We start from the raw sequence: 22,030 nt of genomic DNA, 5'->3' as shown, positions 1-22,030 counted from the left end.
GAGCATAGTCGCCTACAATTACATGAAAGGAGTCTGAAGCATAATATCTAAGAACAATAAGCCACTCCTGCACCTGAGACACTAATAAGTTGTAAACTGTGGGAAACTCAAACCTATTTTCAATTTCTTCTAGTCTTGCTCATTATGGCTTTGTACTTAGGCACCAATGAAGAAAACTTTCTTCTGACAATTCCAAAAAGGCAATTTTTTTAAATATGGGTATAATTTCCCTTCTTCAGTTTATAGATAATTTAAGTCCAGCAACTTAGGTCTTCTAAATGCTCCCATTTTGAGATGTTAATAGCTGTTAAAAGGTTTATCACAAGTACAGTATTAAAAATTTGTTAGTGTTAACATTTCTTAATGAGACGGTCATTTGTTAAATTGTATGTTAAGTCTACTTAATAGCAGTGTTAACACTTAACATTCATTGAAGAAACAGGGCCCTACAGTGTTAAGCCTAGAAAGCCAGCTGGACAGAGTTGATGAGTTTGTTGCTTTCAAAACCAAAACAAGGGTCCCACCACACCTGGGAAACAGGAGCTGGAAATAATGATGACTATAATATTACTCACCCATATTTTGATACTTAATGTGCAGGAAGACAAGGACAATACTATCAGTACAATACGTATACAGTACTTAGTTTCAAAATACTTTCAAACCGCATGAAAATACACACCTTCCCTTATGTTAATTAAAGAGTGCTTATGATACAACAGAGGATTCATGCACTCATCACCAAATTTATGTGCAGTAGTTTAACATGACATTCTTTTTTAAGAGCTATTAATTTTAAGAAATCCAAAGACTGGTCAATTATGTTAAGATGCATGTCATGTTAAACATTCCACTTTTTTCAGGAGACATTAATTTTAAGGATCCTCATGAAGGTTCATATGCTTTTAGTGTATATATTATATATATGTTTTAATTATAAGAGAATGATTATTCTTTACCATTATTTGTCATCTGATGATAGCTCAAAACAAGCTGAAACATGTAACAAGTAATAGAAGTATTGAGTAGCCTAGGTTGACCTTAATTAACAAGGTATTTTGTAACTGATAACTGTCAGTACAAATCACAATGAAATTTGTAATGATTAATATGTGTACTGAAAGGTGAAACTGAATGTCCACTGAACTGCATACTGTGCTAGGTAGAGATTCTCTTTACCTCCAGGAAGAGAATTATATTACAACAAAATGGGAGCCATTTTATCACATTCGAGGACTGAATATGAAAAGCCTCAATTAAACATCAGCTCCAAGACCAAACTTAGCTCCAAGAACCACATGCAGTTCAAAGATGACACAAAAGTTTACATGAAATGATGTGTATGTTACTTTAGTTTGTTTTTATATTCTAGTAATGTCAATAAAAACAACTATCACCCTTGTCAAGATGCATCAATTTTCAGGTTGATTCGTGGACAAAATTTTTTTCTCCTGAGGATGGGAGCAAAGTCGTCATGAAACAAAGAATTCCTACAGGGTTATTAATTTGACATGGCAAAAACTTGAAAGATAATCATGTTTATTTAATACAGGCTGAGAAACCATCAATCTAAATTTTATTGGTTTCACGTCCCACCATTCGGGTAAGGGGAGATAATGAGGATGAGATAGGAGATTATAAAGTGTACTTGATGGGTGTTAGAAAGGGAAGGGCAGAGTATGGGGTAGGGCTGTTTATCAGGAATACCACTGCACGCAACATCATTTCTGTTAGGCACGTAAATGAGCGAATCTTGTGGGTAGATTTGGCAGTTGGAGGAATTAGGACTAGAATTGTCTCAGTGTATTCACCATGTGAGGGTGCAGACGAGGATGAAGTGGACAAGTTTTATGAAGCATTGAGTGACATCGCGGTCAGGATCAACAGCAAGGATAGGATAGTGCTAATGGGCAATTTCAATAAAGAGTTGGAAATAGAACTGAAGGATACGAAAGGGTGATTGGTAAATGTGGGGAAGATATGGAAGCTAATGGGAATGGGAAGCGTTTGCTGGACTTCTGCGCTAGTATGGCTTTAGCAATTACGAATACATTCTTCAAGCATAAGGCTATTCACCGCTACACATGAGAGGCTCAGGGTACCAGATCCATAACAGACTATATCTTAACCGACTTCGAATTCAGGAAATCTGTTAGGAATGTACGAGTTTTCTGGGGATTTTTCGATGGTACAGACCACTATCTGATCTGTAGTGAACTAAGTATCTCTAGGCATAGGGTAGAGAAAGTGAAATCTGTCTGCAAACGAATAAAGGTAGAAAATCTCCAGGACGAGGAAATTAGACAGAAGTACATGGATATGATTAGTGAGAAGTTTTGAACACTAGACAGTAAGCAGGTTCAAGAAATAGAAAGAGAATGGGTGGCATACTGGAATGGTGTAGTAGAAACAGCAAGGGAATGCCTAGGAACAAATGTGTGTAAAGATGGAAAAAAGCGAATATCTTGGTGGAATGATGAAGTGAGAGAGGCCTGTAAACATAAAAAGAAGGCTTATCAGAAATGGCTCCAAACGAGGGCCGAGACAGACAGGGAATTGTATGTAGATGAAAGAAACAGAGCGAAACAAATAGTTGTTGAATCCAAAAAGAAGTCATGGAAAGATTTTGGTAATAACCTAGAAAGGCCAGGTCAAGCAGCAGGGAAACCTTTCTGGACAGTAATAAAGAATCTTAGGAAGGGAGGGAAAAAGGAAATGAACAGTGTTCTGAGTAATTCAGGTGAAGTCATAATAGATCCCAGGGAATCATTGGAGAGGTGGAGGGAATATTTGAGCATCTTCTCAACGTAAAAAGAAATCTTCCTGGTCGTGCTGCGAACAGCCAAGCTCAGGAGGTGGAAGAAAATGATTGTGAATTTACGCTTGAGGAAGTGGAAAGGATGGTAAATAAACTCCATTGTCATAAAGCAGCAGGAATAGATGAAATTAGACCTGAAATGGTGAAGTAAAGTGGGAAGGCAGGGATGAAATGGCTTCACAGAGTAGTGAGATTAGCATGGAGTGTTGGTAAGGTACCTTCAGATTGGACAAAAGCAGTAATTGCATCTATCTATAAGCAAGGGAACAGGAAGGATTGTAACAACTACTGAGGTATCTCATTGATTAGTATAACCAGGCAAAGTATTCACTGGCATCTTGGAAGGGAGGGTGCGATCAGTAGTTCAGAGGAAGTTGGATGAAAACCAGTGTGGTTTCAGACCGCAGAAGGACTGTCAGGATCAGATTTTCAGTATGCGGCAGGTAACTGAAAAATGTTACGAGAGGAATAGGCAGTTGTGTTTATGTTTCGTAGATCTAGAGAAAGCATATGACAGGGTACCGAGGGAAAAGATGTTCGCCATACTGGGGGACTATGGAATTAAAGGAGATTATTAAAATCCATCAAAGGCATTTATGTTGACAATTGGGCTTCAGTGAGAATTGATGGTAGAATGAGTTCTTGATTCAGGGTACTTACAGGGGTCAGACAAGGCAGTAATCTTTCACCTTTGGTGTTTGGAGTTTACATGGATCATCTGCTGAAAGGTATAAATTGGCAGGGAGGGATTCAGTTAGGCGGAAATGTAGTAAGCAGTCTGGCCTATGCTGACGACTTGGTCTTAATGGCAGATTGTGCCAAAAGCCTGCAGTCTAATATCTTGGAACTTGAAAATAGGTGCAATGAGTATGGTATGAAAATTAGCCTTTCGAAGACTAAATTGATGTCAGAAGGTAGGAAATTCAACAGAATTGAATGTCAGATTGGTGATTCAAAGCTAGAATAGGTAGATAATTTCAGGTATTTAGGTTGTGTGTTCTCCCAGGATGGTAATATAGTGAGATTGAATCAAGGTGTCGTAATGCTAATGCAGTGAGCTCGCAGTTGCGATTAACAGTATTCTGTAAGAAGGAAGTCAGCTCCTAGACCAAACTATCTTTACATCGGTCTGTTTTCAGACCAACTTTGCTTTACGGAAGCAAAAGCTGGGTTTTCTCAGGATATCTTATTCATAAGTTAGAAGTAACAGACATGAAAGTAGCGAGAATGATTGCTGGAACAAACAGGTGGGAACAATGGCAGAAGCGTACTCGGAATGAGGAAATAAAGGCTAATTTAGGAATGAACTCGATGGATGAAGCTGTACACATAAACTGGCTTCAGTGGTGGGGTCAAGTGAGGCAAATGGAGCAGGATAGGTTACCTAGGAGAATAATGGACTCTGCTATGGAGGGTAAGACAAGTAGAGGGAGACCAAGACAACGATGGTTGGACACAGTTTCAAACGATTTAAAGATAAGAGGTATAGAACTAAATGAGGCCACAGCATTAGTTGCAAATAGAGGATTGTTGTGACGTTTAGTAAATTCACAGAAGCTTGCAGACTGAATGCTGAAAGGCATAACAGTCTATAATGATAATATATGTATGTATGTATGTATGTATGTATGTATGTATGTATGTATGTATGTATGTATGTATGTATGTATGTCACGTCCCACCAACTACTTCTGTATGGTTTTCAGAGATGTCACTGTGCCACAGTTCTGTCTTGCACAAGTTCTTTTGCAGGACAGTATTTCTACTAACATTACATTTATCTTCAAATACCACCAGATTCAGCGGGCATCAAACCTGCCCAGTTGAGCTCAGAAGGACATCAGTTTATTGTTTGAGCTACTCAGCCAGGACTTTAAGAACTAAGGATCGCATTGAAGTCTTGTGAAGACAATATTAAGCTAACATAGAAGGTAGATGATCCTGGTCACAAATGTTACATACTCAAGCAATGGGATTTCCCAAGTACACCGAGTGACGTCTAGGCATGTTCCAAGGGTACGAGTTTTCAGTGTGTCTTGGATCAACACAGGACTAATTTATTCCAGTTTTATCTTTATAATTTAGTGATGAAAAAGCAGGCATTAGAAAAACTTACAGCTAAGTTTTATGTAAACTTTGTGGAACGTTCTAATTATCAACTCACATATTTCTAAATCTTTCTGTGTCTAAAAAAAACCTTCATACTAAAGTTAGAATTTCCACAAAGCAAGGATAAATTTATAATCATTTGATACAAACACAAGTTCTAAAAGGTAAAGACAAGAAATAGAAATTATTAAATTTTGGCTGAGGGCTCAGTATACAGTACGATATATATGATATTGTCGATACCTTTATAATGGAAGTATTTCTGCTTTCATATTTGCATTCACATCTGGGGCAGAATTCTTGCTCCTTCCGTTTGATTTCATCACCAACTTGAGGAAGTATTACATTATCACAAGTACTAGAAAGAGAACACAACCATTTCACAAGGTAAACTTTAGGAAAAGTAATAAAATACTTTTTTTTGGGGTAATACCTGAAGCCATTTTATTTCAGTTTTGACGCAGTTATTTTGTAACTGTTAGGTTCTTCGGTCTGCTGAAACTAATTTTAAGTAAAAAATGTATAAACTTCCTGCCAGAGAACACCATCAGTAGGGCTCAGATGTTCAAGTCCTAAAAATAGCCTAAATAAGCAAGCAAATATGACCTCAAAAATTACAAAATATGAACTCAAAAGTGACGAAATGACATTACAAAATATGACCCTAAAATGATTAATAAAAATATGGCCATTTTAAAATATATTATAAATCGAAACTGCAATTCCTCTGTTACATATTTGTTAACTAAATTCTTTATTCTTACTTTAATATTAGTTTTATGAATATACATGTGCAGTAATATTACTCACAGTCTATTTCCCTTGATTCACTTACCAAACTTTTGTGAATCATACATACCAATACAGTACTAAATTTGCTACGATTATCAGATCACACAACATTTTAAAAGTCAATACATACATTATGGTAGGGTGTCAGAGCCTATAGTGCAAACTCATACCTTTTCCATTCTTCTCCGCGGGTGGAATTGAAGTGTATGACAAGATTCATATTCAACTTCATTGTATACAAAAGGTATTCCACTTGTATCAACAGCGTGATACCAAGAAGCAGTTTTGTGAACACCAGTTCGCATTCGGTAAGTTGAAGATGATTTTGCACACCTACAGCTGTCGTCAAACCGCCGAAATATGACATCTCTACTAAAACAGCTCAAAATATGACCTTACGGTAAAAAATATCCAAAGTATGAATTTATATGCAAATGAAAATCACTTAATTGTGATGACAATCACCCGATTTACACCGAAATCCAATCAGACAAGAAAATAGACACAAAGAAAAAAATATGACTTTTCTTTAACATCCGAGCCCTAATCATCAGATTCTATCAAATCACACTCAAATATATATACATAAATAGACCTGTGTGTCCGTATATTTCACTTTGCAGCCACAACTACCCATTACAGGCCATTGGTGTTTGTGTGTGGTAGTAGCCTCGAGTCTCCCGTCGTGCACTATAGGGGTTGCGTGTCTGTAGCTGTTGTGGTGTGGGAGGTATGGGGATTGAAAGTGGCCGACTATGCATATAAATAGACTGTGTGTGTGTATACACAACTACCCACTGCAGACCACTGGCGTTTGTGTGTGGTATTAGCTTTGAGTCTCCCATCGTGCACTATAGTGGTTGCGTGTTGGTAGCTGTAGTGGTGTGGGACATATGGAAGTTGAAAGTGGCCGACTATATATAAAAATAGACATATGTGTTCATACATTTCACCTTGCAGTCACAACTACCCATCACATGCCACTGGTGTTTTGGTGTGGTAATAGCCTCGATTCTCCTGCCGTACACTATAGTAGTTGCGTGCCTGTAGCCTTGGTGGTGCGAGAGATCTGGGGCTTGAAAGTGGCTGACTTCGTCATTGAATGTATTAAAATGAGTGATATGTACTGGAAGGACTGGAATGAGAATGTACTCTAGAAGACTGTGATGTGTATCCTTTAGTTTTATATACACTCTTTGATTCATCTGACAGCATTATGGTGATCACTGAACCATAACAATTTGCTGTTTGAGTACATGTGTGAGTATTTCCTGTAATTCTTGAATAAAAAGCAGATACTTACTGAAACAGCTCATTAACAATATCACTAAGGCAGTAATCTGACCGGCAAAGGAAAAGGAAAATTGGTTTTCATATAAAAAATTCCATTGATCTCAAATTATTTGTAATTTTGTTTCAAACGATTACAATTTCCAGTGAGATTAGCTTTTAGTAACAAACTGCAACGCCACATATATAGGCCAAGCAAACTAAATTTCCACTCCAGTGTAATATTAAAAAATAAACAATAGTGGCCTATTGGAAAACCACCAGTATAACAGGCAGACCATTAGACGCTCATTAAGAACCCTTGCTTAGTTTACAAAAGAAATGTAATAAGAAGAGGATGATGGAGATAATGATGATGATGATAATAATAATAATAATAATAATAATAATAATAATAATAATAATAATAACAGAAGACCTGGAAACAACAATAAGGAAAAGACGGTTGCGATTCTATGGACACATGGTCAGAATGGATCCAACAAGGTTAAATAAACAAATTTTTAATAAAATATACTACTTGAAGAGCCAGGGGGGATATGCCAAGCAGATGAAGGAAGAACTCAAGAGGTTAGGAATTGCAGATGAAGAATGTCGTGATAGAGACCAATTCAGGAAAAGACTTTCCAACATAAAAGTTCTGGTTGAAGAAAAGAAAGAGCGCAGAGGGGGAAGATGGACTGAAGAGAGAAGAGCGCAACATTCTGAAAGAATGAAGGCACTGTGGAGAAAGAGGAAGGAAGAAGGGATGATTAGAAGGAAGTGAAGTGGTATTGGCGTGGTCCTAAGTTTGGCCGGTTCGCAAGAAAGAAGAAGAATAACAGGAGCACTGGAAATAAAATCACTTACAGGTAAAAATACAGTGTGTCATTGACCTAACCAGGGCAGGGGTGTGTGGTATAACAGACGGACAACGAACTGAACTAGCCAGCTGGAATCGCGCCAAAGACAGAGCAACAGTTTTTCATCACTTCACATTCTATGCTGGAATAAAAAGGAAACAGGACTTCATTAAGATAAGTTCCAGATTTTTCAAGTTCATAAGTATTTAAACAGAATAAATATAAATCTTTATACTTTTCTAAATATTTGAGTGTGATTTGACAGAATCTGATGATGTTCTTTTAAGAACGAAACATGTCATTTTATTTTAATTAAGTTGTTTCTTTTTCAGGTTTAATACTCTTACCATAATGTTTTCTTGCAGGTGGTTTATACATTTACCATTAAAAATTTTTTCAGGTTTAATAATCTTACCATATGTTTTCTTGCAGGTGGTTTATAAATTTATCATTCAAAATTAGTTTTGGCAGACTGGAGAACGTAACAGTTATATATTAAAATACAGTCAATACTTTAAAGCAGTGAAATACACATTAATGCACAGTATATGTCAACCACTAAAACGGCAGTCAAGAGATTCTTTTCTAAGTTCAAACATACAACTGACCATTATATCTGGGGGAAAAGATAAAAAAAACAAAGAAGTTGCAGAATTTGTTCAAATACAGTTTGGGGGAAATCAGAGCAACTGCAAGGAAATGCCCATGAAATGACTTGACACCAACCACAAAAATGGTATCAATTTAAATATACAGTAAATGGTAATAGCATTTCATAAATAGCCTAAGATGAAACAAAATCAGGAAGTCAGAGAAGTCCATGGTTTTATATATTTGAGAACTCATGTCGAAATGCAGAGTTTAATGTGTATACATTTATTGAAGCTACAAGCATGTATGTTACAAAGTAGTAACAACCATAGCAACCATACATAATGCTTGGATATAGAAAATAATATTCTGACTGATGTTTTGGTGGAGGAAAAAATCACTTTCAAGATATCTTAACACCTCAAGTGCCAGATTTCTTTCAAACAACTGGGTAATAAAATGGCAGGTTTACTGCCCCATTAGACAACAGCAGTAGCCAGAAACAGGATTCCACAATGTAATTTTATTCATCACTATATTACTTGCAACACTACAGTTCAATCATGGCAGTTTTAAGTATTTGAGTTTACTCAGGCATGGCTACAAATTCTGGAAACTGAAAATTAAAAATACATGGAATTATATTCCATAACTAGGAAGATGTGACAAATAAGTTAGCAATATTATGTGTGAATCATAAAATAAGTACAAGATTCAAATCAATACAGGGTAACCTAAATAAATTAATGAAAATTCAAACCAGTCATTAGGTGCACAGTTTAATCAGTAGATACAAACCTTAGTCTGAATGTCACAATCTTGTGTTAGATTTAGGTGATGATGAACATTGTATATATCAATTTAATCAGTAGTGAATAAACACTGCCCCCACGAGGAAAGAGTATACTACATGCATTCATTATCTCCTTAGTCCTTAGCTGTACCAAATAAAATATATCAATGAATTACTAGATTTTTTTTCATGTCCAACACACACTCTACTTTCTGGCTGGACACATGCACATGCACAGAAATAATCAGTATTATCATACAATATGAAGTGTTTTGGTTTCAAGTGCTATATTGAGCAATTTTCAGTTGGTTTTAGTTCAGGTCAATAACCTGTCTTTTCTTTTAAATGCACAATATCAATATGTTAATCACATACATATAATAAAAGCAAAAAGAAATCATGAACATTCAAAGTGTCTATTAATCAAAATCTAACTGTCTGAACAAAACAAAACATACATAATACAAACAACCACAACAAAACTCTTCTTTTCCATCACACACTTGAGGGGGATAGCAACCTATCTACATACACAATCCCATAATTGGCAACCATACACATTTTAGTGAAAAATGGAAGAGTATGTATAGGCACTTTAAGGCAGAAACAAGTTCCAAGAAGGACATTCCAGGAATCATTAATGAACAAGGGGAGTGTGTGTATGCGAGGATCTTCAAAAGGCAGAAATATTCAGTCAGCAGTATGTAAAGATTGTTGGTTACAAGGATAATGTCCAGATAGAGGAGGTGACTAATACGAAAGAAGTATTAAAATTTACCTATGACAACAATGACATTTACAGCAAGATACATAAGGTGAAAACTAGAAAAGCAGCTGGAATTGATAAGGTTTCTGGGGATATACTAAAGACAATGGGTTGGGATATACAGTAGTACCATATCTGAAGTACTTATTTGATTATTGTTTGCATGAAGGAGCTATACCAAATGAATGGAGAGTTGCTGTAGTAGCCCCTGTGTATAAAGGAAAGGGTGATAGACATAAAGTTGAAAATTACAGGCCAGTCGTTTGACATACATTGCATGTAAACTTTGGGAAAGCATTCTTTCTGATTATATAAGACATGTTTGTAAAATTAATAACTGGTTTGACAGAAGGCAGTTTGGGTTTAGGAAAGGTTATTCCACTGAAGCTCAACTTGTAGGATTCCAGCAAGACATAGCAGATATCATGGATTCAGGAGGTCAATTGGACTGTATTGCAACTGACTTATCTAAGGCATTGAATGGGGTAGGTCATGGGAGACTACTGGCAAAAATGAGTGCGATTGGACTTGACAAAAGAGTGACTGAATGGGTGGCTCTGTTTCTAGAAAATAGATCTCAGAGAATTAAAGTAGGCAAAGATTTATCTGTCCCTGTAATAATTAAGAGGGGAATTCCTCAAGGCAGTATTATTGGACCTTTATGTTCTCTTATATATCAATGATATGTGTAAAGAAGTGGAATCAGAGACAAGGCTCTTTTCAGATGATGTTATTCTGTATAGAGTACGGTAATAAATAAGTTACAAGATTGTGAGCAACTGCAAACTGACCTCGATAATGTTGTGAGATGGACAGTAGGCAATGGTATCATGATAAACGTGGTTAAAGGTCAGGTTGTGAGTTTCACAAATAGGAAAAGTCCTCACAGTCTTAATTACTGCGTTGATGGGGAGAAAGTTTCCTTTGGGGATCACTGTAAATACCTAGGTCTTAATATAAGGAAAGATCTTCATTGGGGTAATCACATAAATAAAAATGTAAATGAAGGGTACAGATCTTTGCACATGGTTATGTGGGTATTTAGGGGTTGTAGTAAGGATGTAAAGCAGAGGGCATATAAGTCTCTGTTAAGACCCCAACTAGAGCATGGTTCCAGTGTATGGGACCCTCACCAGGATTACTTGATTCATGAACTGGAAAAAATCCAAAGAAAAGCAGTTCTGAGTGATTTCCGACAAAAGGGTAGTGTTAAAAAATGCTGCAAAATTTGGGCTGGGAAGACTTGGGAGAAAGAAGACGAGCTGCTCGACTAAGTGGTATGTTACCAATATAGCTGGTCCGTTATTAGACATTATAAATTTTCCTCCGAACGAGAGATGGCGTAGAATGACATTAGTAAACAAATAAGTTTGATTGGCGTCTTTAAAGGTAGGAAATAATACAATATGAAGATAAAGCTGGAATTCAAGAGGACAAATATTCGTTTATAGGAAGGGGAGTTGGGGACTGGAATAACTTACCAAGGGAGATGTTCAATAAATTTCCAATTTCTTTGAAATCTAAGAAAAGGCTAGGAAAACAACAGGTAGGGAATCTGCCACCTGGGCGACTGCCCTAAATGCAGATCAGTAATGACTGATTGATTGATTGATACAAATACCTGCAGACATTCCTAATGGAATGGTCTACAATGAGAAAAAATATAAGGGGATGGGACTCTTCTGTGCCACTTGGGAAGCTCATCTTCAGCACATTAACATCTGTAAGGTATTATTAAGCTCAGGTGACGAATACATCCAAGCTATAAGAAAGGTGAAAGAAGAAATAACTCCCTCACTATAATCCCTCAATGTCCCTCCATCTGACAATTTGCTACATCCACGCCTAGAAATAACTGATGCCAGGAAAGTGAGAAGAGTACTGAGAGAAAGGGCATTCAGTGAATGGTGTAACTTATAGCAGAAAGGAAGAGGTGTATGTTTGTACAATGAATATACTCCTGCCAACTCCTGGATTTGAGACCATCAAGGCTTATCATGTAGTAAATGGCATGAAGCACTTAAGATGTCAACAAACATTTCAGCAGTTAGATCGGTACCATGAAGATCTCAGAACGTTTCCTTTGTAGGCACTGCCTCAAGGAGATTGAAACTGTCATGCATGTCCTGGGATCTTGTCCTCAGGGTGAACGTTTAAGGAATATGTGTCATCATAACATCTGCTCGTTAATTGTGACAACGCTGAAAGACCATGGTTTCCAGGTATTTGAAGAGGTTCATGGCTTAGCAGACAACAGAAGCCACAGAAGGATCGACATCATTGCTTTCAAGAATAAGAAGAAAGGTTACATCATCGACCCCACAATTCCCTTTGAAAGCTGTAATTCGCAGCCCTCAGATGTTAACCTCGAAAAGAGGTATATTTACTCACCAACAATTCCTTACTACATGGAGAAATACCAGATAGAGGAGATTGACATTGTAGGTCTGATAATTGGAGCTAGGGGAACGATTCCCATTTTTGCTGCTAATTTCTGGAAACAGATGTCTCTGCCAGTTACAACGTTAAGGGAGATTGCCATCATAGCCTTAAGGGGTTCACTGATAATTCCAAGAAATCATTGTTACAATTAGGTTACCTTCAACATTTCTCTAGTACCGGTACTATTTCTCTTCTAAAAATAAATGTAAAAGTATACTTTGTCGCAAGGCAGCCTCTGCAAGAGAGGAAGTATTTCATAAAATAAAATAAAAATATGATTTGTTATCCATTACAGAATTGTGAAGCACACTGTAACATCCAGAATGGTACTGGGTAGACGACAACTCTGTAGAATATTCTGTACATTATATCTGGGCCTTAAGCACTCTAAAATTTATGAGAAAATGTATCTTTTTAGAAGCCTGGCCAGGCACATATATAAAGAGGTGGTCGTGATGGTCGAGACGAGTTATTACTTAACTGGAGTTATGGTTTAACAGGAGTATACTTGTAACCATGCGTTATGACATGCTGGTAAGCAGTCAATTGTTTTAAGGTTGCAATCTCCGTGTGGGTTAGTGATAGACATTTGTTAAAGTTGGCGGTTTGTTGATGTGTGTATTTTGTTTGTGACGGCAGTTGATTAGGTTATGTGTATGTTTATGCGAAGTTAAGGTGAAATTAATAGGTGACAGTATTTTGTGTGCGTCTTTGTGGATACATCAGTAGTTAGGTTTCTATTACTGTGCTCTACTGGAGTACATAATCTTTTGACAATGTCAAAAGGTTTGTTGGATGCTTTGAAAGGACCAGGTTTTTTTTTCCAACAGTACATAGGCATAAAATGTTTGGGAGTCACAAAGAGCATACATCTTTAGGTCGTACTTAGCTGGTTTCGTAGCCATGTATTGAATAAACCCACAACAGTATAGCCTGAGCATGCGACAAGAGCGGACATGTTGAGTAGAGGATCCCGGTAGTGAGAGAGGGGAGTACTGGAAGAGAGTGCAAGAAACAAGCGAGGAGTTTAAGGAGGATGATTGGTGTGGAACAATTCAGTGCAGTCATAGGAAGATGGCAGGGGAGAAAGAAGAAAGAAGTGAAAGTTGGAGGAAGCAGAATGGAATTTGAAATGAAGGGTGAGATGATGCTGACAGCTGCGGTGAGTATAGTAATGCTATGGATGGGGAGAGTTGAATTGAATCCCGGGCCGATCTCCAGTGGAAGCATGAGCTGGGAAGACATGGAAGTAATTAGAAGGGTAGTAAAAGAGGTGGTAGAAGAAGTTTACCCATCTGAACAACTTAAAAATATTATACAAGAGCAAACGAAGGAGTTCAAGAAAATGAAGAAGTAGTTCCAGGAAAAAGCAGATGATACAACATCCAAAGTGAGAAACGACGACGAAGAAGTGGCAGCATTAAGAGAGAAGAAGAATAGAAGAGGAAACATCGAAGCTTAAATCAGAAGTAGAAGCCAGTAGTCAAGATCGTACAAAGAAATGCCTATTTATATATGGTATTCCAGAGGAGAAGAGAGAGGACAAAGTGTTTACAATTCACAAAGTGGTGGAGCTAATCCAGGGCAAAATGAAAATCCAATAGACCACAACAAGAAAGCAAACTGATTTTGAATAGTTGATTTTTATATACATTTTGAACAATGGACAGCAGGTAATAACATGAGAATAAGCAAGCCAACTAATTTTAATCATAGATATTTATTACAAAAACCAACTGATTTAAATCATAATTTAAATCACTCATTTACATCATCACAATCTGTTAACAACCATCAACATTTCTAAATTGGTTTTGTAATGCTATGACTTACCATGTATCTACCAACTACCTTTGAATGTCTCATTTTTCATTCATCATTCTCAATGATGACATTTGAACTGCATTCCTCGCGGGCAGCATTTCAGCTGAACATGGGACTCTGTATTTCAGGTTCTTGCTGATGTCATCATCAATAAACTTCTCTCCTAGCCTCCAGAGTTCTAGTGTGTTCAATTAGCTGTCAACTGGTTGTGATAGTGCTTTATTATCATCCCTTACCTCCCTCTCTCTCCAACTTGCCTATAAAACTGGGCCATACGAACTCATATTTGAGACACACTTCATCTGCTGGAGAGAGAGAAGGTGAGCCTGGTGTAATCTCCCACTTAAATTATGGACTTTGCAAAACCAATATCTCAGACTTCATTTTGCTAACCATCCTAACTTAACTTGGATATTTCATTTTCTCAAGTTTATTACAACTCTGTTACATAATTCATATGAGTGTTTGCAGATCTTTACTCCATTTTTTGGAAAATGGGGACTTGAGGGTGTTTTACCCTGTTTGAGAATTATCCTCACTAAAATTAGAAGGAACTATGAATTTCAAATGAACATATGAGTTACTTCATCATCATCATCATCATCATTTCCCAACTCCAGTTTCCCGGGTGTGGTGTACAAGCGCTCACCATCTCCTTCTGTCTTCATACATCTTCTGATCCAGTACATCCTCCCATTTGTATCCTCTCTCCTCCACATCTGACCTTACAGTCTATATCCAACGTTTTCTTGGTCTTCTTCCTACGAGATTAAGGTCGAAATATTTTCTGGCAGGTCTTTCCCTGTTCATTCTCATTACGTGCCCATACCACTAAAGTCTGCGTTTCTTTATGACACTGATAATAGGAACCTCAATACCAGCTACTTTCCTATTCACTTCATTTCTGATCTTGTCCTTTCTGGTGGTTAGGTTCATGGTTCAAATGAATCTCATTTCAGTTGCTTGGATTCTACTGAAGTCTTTGTTTAGTAGGGTACATGTCTCTAAACCGTACGTGAGGATTGGTACGAAGTAAGTGTGGTACACGATTGTTTTCGCTTTCTGTGGTATTTTGCAGTCCCAGAGGAGATCCCTGACTTGACTGTAGAAGCTCGATGCTTTCTGTGTCCTGCTGAGTATTTCCTGCCTAACAGTGTTGTCTTAACACTGAAAATGTTTTGAAATTTTACTCTTTCTGTCGCCAGGTTCTTTCCAAGTCATGTTCATTATGTACATGGAGCTGATTTTTACGTATTAAGAGGATGTTTTATTTAATTACCGTATAATATCCTTTTCAATGTTTTACTCAGACCTCTTGTCAGGTCATTTAAACAACATTGTTGTATCTTATTAGAATGTCCTTTTGAACTTCCCTTTGATGTTCGGGAAATCTATCAATGAACACAATATTGTGATGATTTTGATTAAGTTAGTTTGCTAGGATCAACTCGCTTGTCGAGTATTTGAGTGAATATTTTGACATTCTGTTCAAAAATTACATTGAAACCTTATCTACTGAGCTGCATGGTATTAATATACATGGAACTTTCCTGCCTATGGCAAACTGTGTTATTCTGATTTTTGTTAAAATATATTCCTGCTACTATGGACTAGGCTATATTCCAACCTATTATTGTTTATGAAAGTCTGAATTGGTTTAAAATACCTTCTAATTAGGTGTATGCAATCTTTCATTTCATCTTTTTACTGCTATCATAATCTCTTTTCATGATTACTTGTCCTTGTATTCACCCCGGCAAATCTCTCCTTGCCCAGCACACTAACGAGTTGTCATTTGTTTCCACTGTTAGCGTGGACTCTGCTAATATTTAAAATATTTATATGATTCAGCTATTACAAGTATTTGGGAAGTCTCTCAGTCAACTAGAGTCACTACTCTATTGCTGAGTCTCTCTCTTATCTTATATATTTAACAACATACTACAGTCTCAATTGGCAGCAGAACTATTCTTAAGTCTTTTATAACCTATTGCTTCCTATCTCAAATCATAGCAGAAAATCTCTCATTTATGTATTTCTCTCGTCTGTAACTCAATAGCTACAAAAATACTATGTGGTATCAGGGCTACTATTCTCCCTATTATCTTGCAGTCACCTCAGTTTCTATGAGGTTCCTGTACTTGTCAGTCAATGTGTTTCTTTTTCTAAGATCTCTCTCTTCATCACCATAAATTATAGGTGCAAATTTTAACAAACATTTTTTGACAGTGTCAGGCCAAATTCTTCTTTTTGCCACAAAGAACCTTCTCCACTGAACAAAAGAATCTGTAGTCTGGGTTCACATTTATGACCCTATCCATTTTGTTCTTTGCCACTAAACCCACTTTCCCATGGGCACAATTGAGAGATCTATGAAATTCCTCACCAACTGACAATGAGTCTACCAGTGGCAGACAAGTAGCTTCTAATTTGGAAATTATAAAGGATAAATAACAAAAGTCAATTTTAATTTAAATTAAATCCTGCTGCACAGTTTTACATTCAAATGCTGCTTGTTCATCTCTGATACACACTCCATCATCTGGAGAGAAAATTGTTTTCTACCTAAAATTAAAAAGTATTTACTTTAGAATGAAATAAGAGGAATAAATTTCAATGAACACAATCAGGTACAGTAATCAAGCATCAATTTATTTCATACCAATTTAATGACAGTGTATTATGGACTGGTGAAAGCTAAGCTCAATTCACAAGAGAGTGTAAAAATGGAAAATAGAGATGGAGAAATTACGCCAAGATATTACATTATTGAAAAACCATTAAAACATTCATTTCAACTGAATATAATGTATACAAGATAAAATTGTGACATGCATTATTAAATATTCTGTTTCCATAGTGCAACACCATCTGCATGGCATACATGTGGTATGTAGTTTGTAGCCTGCTGCTTCTGCAGCTGCATATGTTTGTCGATTGATTCAGTATAATTGCTCTCTCTAACTATTCTTGTAGTTTTTTCATAGAAAAATTGATTGTGTGCAATTTTGTATCAGTTGGCAAACTCAAATATCTTGAGTGAGACACAAAATAAATGGATATGTTTGATTAAACTAAAAATTCCTCAAATATGCATTATACATGATTTTTTCCCAAACAGGCCAAAACATGCTAACATGCATGGAAAAAAGTGCACTTATCTGGAATCAGAAAGTAATGAAGTGGTTATGTATGAAAGTCTCTTCTTTACTAATTAACTTATGTCATAATTTAAAAAAAAATGTTTTTAATTTTAAAAAATAGGTATAACATTACCAAAGGATCTATACATAAATGGTATTACAGCTGTGATTTCGAGGGCGGCAAATGGACATGCAGAGGACGCAGATGCACAACTGTCTATTCGGCTTCCTTCTGCCCTTAGATTGTAATAGAACTCGTGCTAATATAGTGGAATGAAAGGCAACAGTGACATTAAGTCATCCAGGTTCACTTACTTCAGTTGAATTGGTAAATCTTGGAGATATGGTATACCTGTATTGGCTGGTCTACATGGTCGAGTAAGGTTTAATTTATGGAACTTATTTTCTCATTCATTGTTTCCTTGAAGTCACTCTAAGGTCACTCTTTCTGTACTGCATCTATCTCATTCTTAACAAGCTGACATTTTGCCTAGCTGTATCCACTTTTCGATTGACAAAAACTTCTGCTACGGGTTCGGTTGAGTAAAAAATGTCTTGATGCATTTCTGTAACATGAAACTGAGTTCTTGCTTCCTCAGCTACCTTCATCCACTCACAAGGCACAAATACATATTGTGTTTCCTTCTTTTTCTATATATGAGCAAAATCTGCATCATTTTCTACGTAGCTGTGGCCAGGGATCAGGAATTTATGGTTGACTACTTCAATACCAGTATCATCACATACAGCAAACAAATATCACTCTATAAAAATATTCACTCGGTAATTGTACGTGTAAATTTGTCACAGAAAATCTGTAATGGCAGTCACTAAAACTCATGCAAACTCAAGCAAACAAAAGCTGTGAAAATCATCTTCATCTGGAATATAATCATCATCCTCTGCTGAATCTTGTGTTGGAATATAATCAATTCTTTCAGAAAAACACTGAATAATTTCCAAAGAGGAGGTTCTGATCTGATGTGCATATTCTTCTTTGTAAAGAAAATCAGATGCATGGCTCTCAGCTCCATCCGCCATGTTGTTACTTGTAGCGCTATGATGCGAAAAGTCATGAAGAAACAGGATATTTGTAGTTATACCACCTATCACTAGAGCGCAGATATTACTGCAATCATTTGTCCCTCCTTGCTGTTTAAGAGATACATCCTCCCCGAGTTATATCCTTCACCTAACTCATGTTTGAAAAAAATGTCACTTATACGTTATGATTTTCTTTTTTATTAAGTACAGCCCCAGCCTGGTGTGAAAATGGGAAACCATGGTTATAATTTTCATCCATTTAAATGTTCTCTCTCTTGTAAATGGCGAATTTGAATGAACAAAGATGCAGTGTGATATTTTACTGCACTTTACATAATGTAAGACAAGTAGTGTGGCGAGAAGCAAGTCAGAGCGAGGCTCGGATGGGAACCGGCTATAGGGAGATTCACCAACTTTGATGACCTTGTCTTTTGAAAGGAATCTTCATAACAATTAAAGCTTTTAGTATTATGATGTGGATAAGGTCCCATTTTCCTATTCCGAGGCCAGTGTTCAAGTCCCCCCTCAGTCAGTACACTGAAGCTACCGGCTTCCAGCACCGCATGTCATATTTTAAAGAAATATCATTCAAATTTTAATGTGAAGAATTTTTGCAAGAAAGTGATGAAAAATTTTATGAAAAATAGTGTGTATTGTTTTTAATGTATTCTCAAACATTTTGTAAAGGACATGGTTTCATCCTTTTTTTAAAAATTATTAGACAGTAACAATGATGTATCTTAATGTTACGAGATGCTATGGCTGAAGACGTCTTAAATTAGACCAAACATGTACCAAAGAATGTAGAATACATTTTAATATTGAATGTGTTTTCACTTGTAAAGTGAAGTGTATTGATTGGGTGGACCATTAAACTTAACACCAGTTCTTAATTTAAGCTGTATCAATATGGGTCTATATAATGAAGTTTGTAAATTGTAACAAATAGGAATAGACTTTGTAAGACGGATCTTTATATGTGGATATTCTTGACTTATATACTTTGAAAGCCTCTTTGATGTGCATATTAAGGTACCTTTTCTGCTTTAAAACCCATTTCTCACCTATTTTCATGGAATTGGCATCCTTCCTGTTAGAAGATATCCGGCTAATGTCATCATGGACAAAGAAGGCTTGAACTACATCAGAAATATCTGCTCCAATCTTGTCACATCTTTTTTTATGTGATGTTTCAAACACAATTTTATTTTTTGTTGGTGACATATTGCCGAATATGTGCTGGTAACACTAATGCTTTGTTGGGTGACTTCAGCAGTGCCCTTTTAGCTTTAGAGACTGCTTTCTCTACCGCTTGAAGATAAATTCTATGTATAGTGGTATCTTGTATTCATTTTGCTGTTTTTCTCGTTTTTCTCACTCTCTATGTTTTCTTCCTGCAGTCTTTTTACACTGCTCTTCCTTTTCAGCCAATGTTTCACAGCACTTTTTTTTTTTTTTGCTTCACAGGATAATCTTTACCCCTCTCCTGTTGCTTTGTCTAATAGTGTTTTTCACCTTTTACCTTCTTTCTCCACTTCTGCTATCTTTCGTTTCCAGATGCTTATGACATGATCACCAACAGTTCAACTAATGGTTATGCGAACAATAACTGGAATGGAAAGAACCATAATAAAAGGATGCAGTTAATAAATATGCATAGTAGGTATATGAATTTTGTCATGTGTCACATGCCTAACAAAATTAAACACAGGAAGAAACACAGTTAGAGCAGATGATTTTTCTATGACACTTACAAGATGACAGATTTAGAGCACAGAAGTTCAGAATCTATAGTTCCGTTTTTATGAGTTTCGACTTGACAGTTAGCCGGAAGTCAGACGGTGGTGCCAAATTGCTACGAATATAAACAGCTGATTGACAATACACAACACGAACAGAAATGTAAATACTGGAATATAAGTTCATAATCAGTTATTCTTTGTAGCAACATACACGATTCACACAAGATGAGCAATAATACAGAACAGATTTAGGATAAGGCTACAAGATTAAAATATGTCAATGCTCGAACAGATAAAACGTGAGAAAAATTAAATTTCTACTCGCCATGTAGAAGATCTTGCGTTGCTGTTAGATTCAGTTTCCCGTAACGAGGGAAATAATACTTCAAAGCGAATATACCACTCATTTCTGAGTCACTATCGGCATTGTCATCGTCTGTTGAGGTTTCACTCTCGCTTGACCCTAAAGAGATAATAAAGTTTTCAACATAATCGTTTGTGAGACTTTCTTTCTTCCTAGCTTTAATTATCTCGGATTTCGTGTGTCTCACAACGTTGCTCCAGCCCTCCACACTTATACAGCCTATGGCTTCGAAAATAAGTCTTTCAACTTCCGAAACTGTGAAGAGTCTGTTATTCTCAGCTACATAATCCTTCACTTGGGCCCAAATCAGTTCTATGGCGTTAAATGGCAATGGTATAGTGGAAGGTGAACTACTTTATGCCAGTCCCTTCTGGCTATTTCATCCACTACATAAACTGGGCACCGGGGCTCATTTTGTTTCAATGCATAAGATCCCCCTTCCCCATGTCATCGCGAACCAAAATATTTTGCTCCTTCAACCACTTAATCAACTTATTCTTTCTAGCCGCCATTGTTGGTGCTTTGTCAAGAATGACTCCCTAACATTACAAACAATTTCCCGGGCCTGGTTCCTTAGTGGAGTACCGTGCCCGAAGAGCTTTCTTCTCTTGGGAGCCTCATCCTTAGACGTAGGCATCAATGTGACAGAATATCAAATTCACACACGGGCCTAAAATTAACCTACTCTATAACTACCAGACGAAATATTAGCTAGTTGCTTTACGTCACACCGACACAGATAGGTCTTATGGCAACGATGGGACAGGAAAGGGCTAGGAGTGGGAAGGAAGCGTCCGTGGCCTTAATTAAGGTACAGCCCCAGCATTTGCCTGGTGTGAAAATGGGAAACCACGGAAAACCATTTTTAGGGCTGCCGACAGTGGGGTTCGAATCCACTATCTCCCGAATACTGGATACTGGCCGCACTTAAGCGACTGCAGCTATCGAGCTCGGTGACGAAATATTAAACTAAGCTACTATATACACTAGATCACCTGTTACCCACTATTCACTACAATATAATGCGCTATACTATTAAAAATACTAAACAAATCATTTATAAACTCTACACTATGAAATATAAACGAACAACAACCTAGCACAAAGACACAAAGACCGCGAAAAGAACTGAGCACAATACAACACACAGCTGATAGCACGTGGTTACAGTAAACAACAGATTGACAACACCGCTAACCAGAACTGGAGTCTAACGCGCTCTATCGGAGCGATCGGCTGCCTATGATTGGCTGTTGATCAATTCACTTACCCTCCGCCAAAAGGCAGCGTACAAACGTCAAGTCGAAACTCATAATAACTGAACTATAAAAGGAGCTGACTTTAACATTTAATTACTGTATTACTGTAGATAAGTGACCAGAGCCCCATGTCCAAACAGATTACTGGCAGTCATTTTGATACATCTGAACAAGGTTGCCAGATGTTGTTCAGAGATCAAAGTTATAACTG

The 22,030-nt window shown here is 36.9% G+C and overlaps 1 protein-coding gene across 1 annotated transcript in view; it reads right to left on the bottom strand.

Annotated features, from left to right (window-relative positions):
• LOC136857874 (uncharacterized protein CG1161) overlaps positions 1 to 22,030 on the bottom strand; it is a 78,293-nt gene that overhangs the window by 13,527 nt on the left and 42,736 nt on the right. Inside the window, exon 3 of the mRNA XM_067136899.2 lies at positions 5,171 to 5,285. Within this exon, the coding sequence (XP_066993000.1) occupies positions 5,171 to 5,285 (115 nt within the window). The remainder of the gene's footprint in view (positions 1 to 5,170; positions 5,286 to 22,030) is intronic.

The sequence above is a fragment of the Anabrus simplex genome, chromosome 1, assembly GCF_040414725.1.
Source record: "Anabrus simplex isolate iqAnaSimp1 chromosome 1, ASM4041472v1, whole genome shotgun sequence".
NCBI classification, from domain to species: Eukaryota; Metazoa; Arthropoda; class Insecta; order Orthoptera; family Tettigoniidae; genus Anabrus; species Anabrus simplex.
Note: the sequence above shows the minus strand (reverse complement) of the source record. Positions and strands in the feature narration are given on the sequence as shown.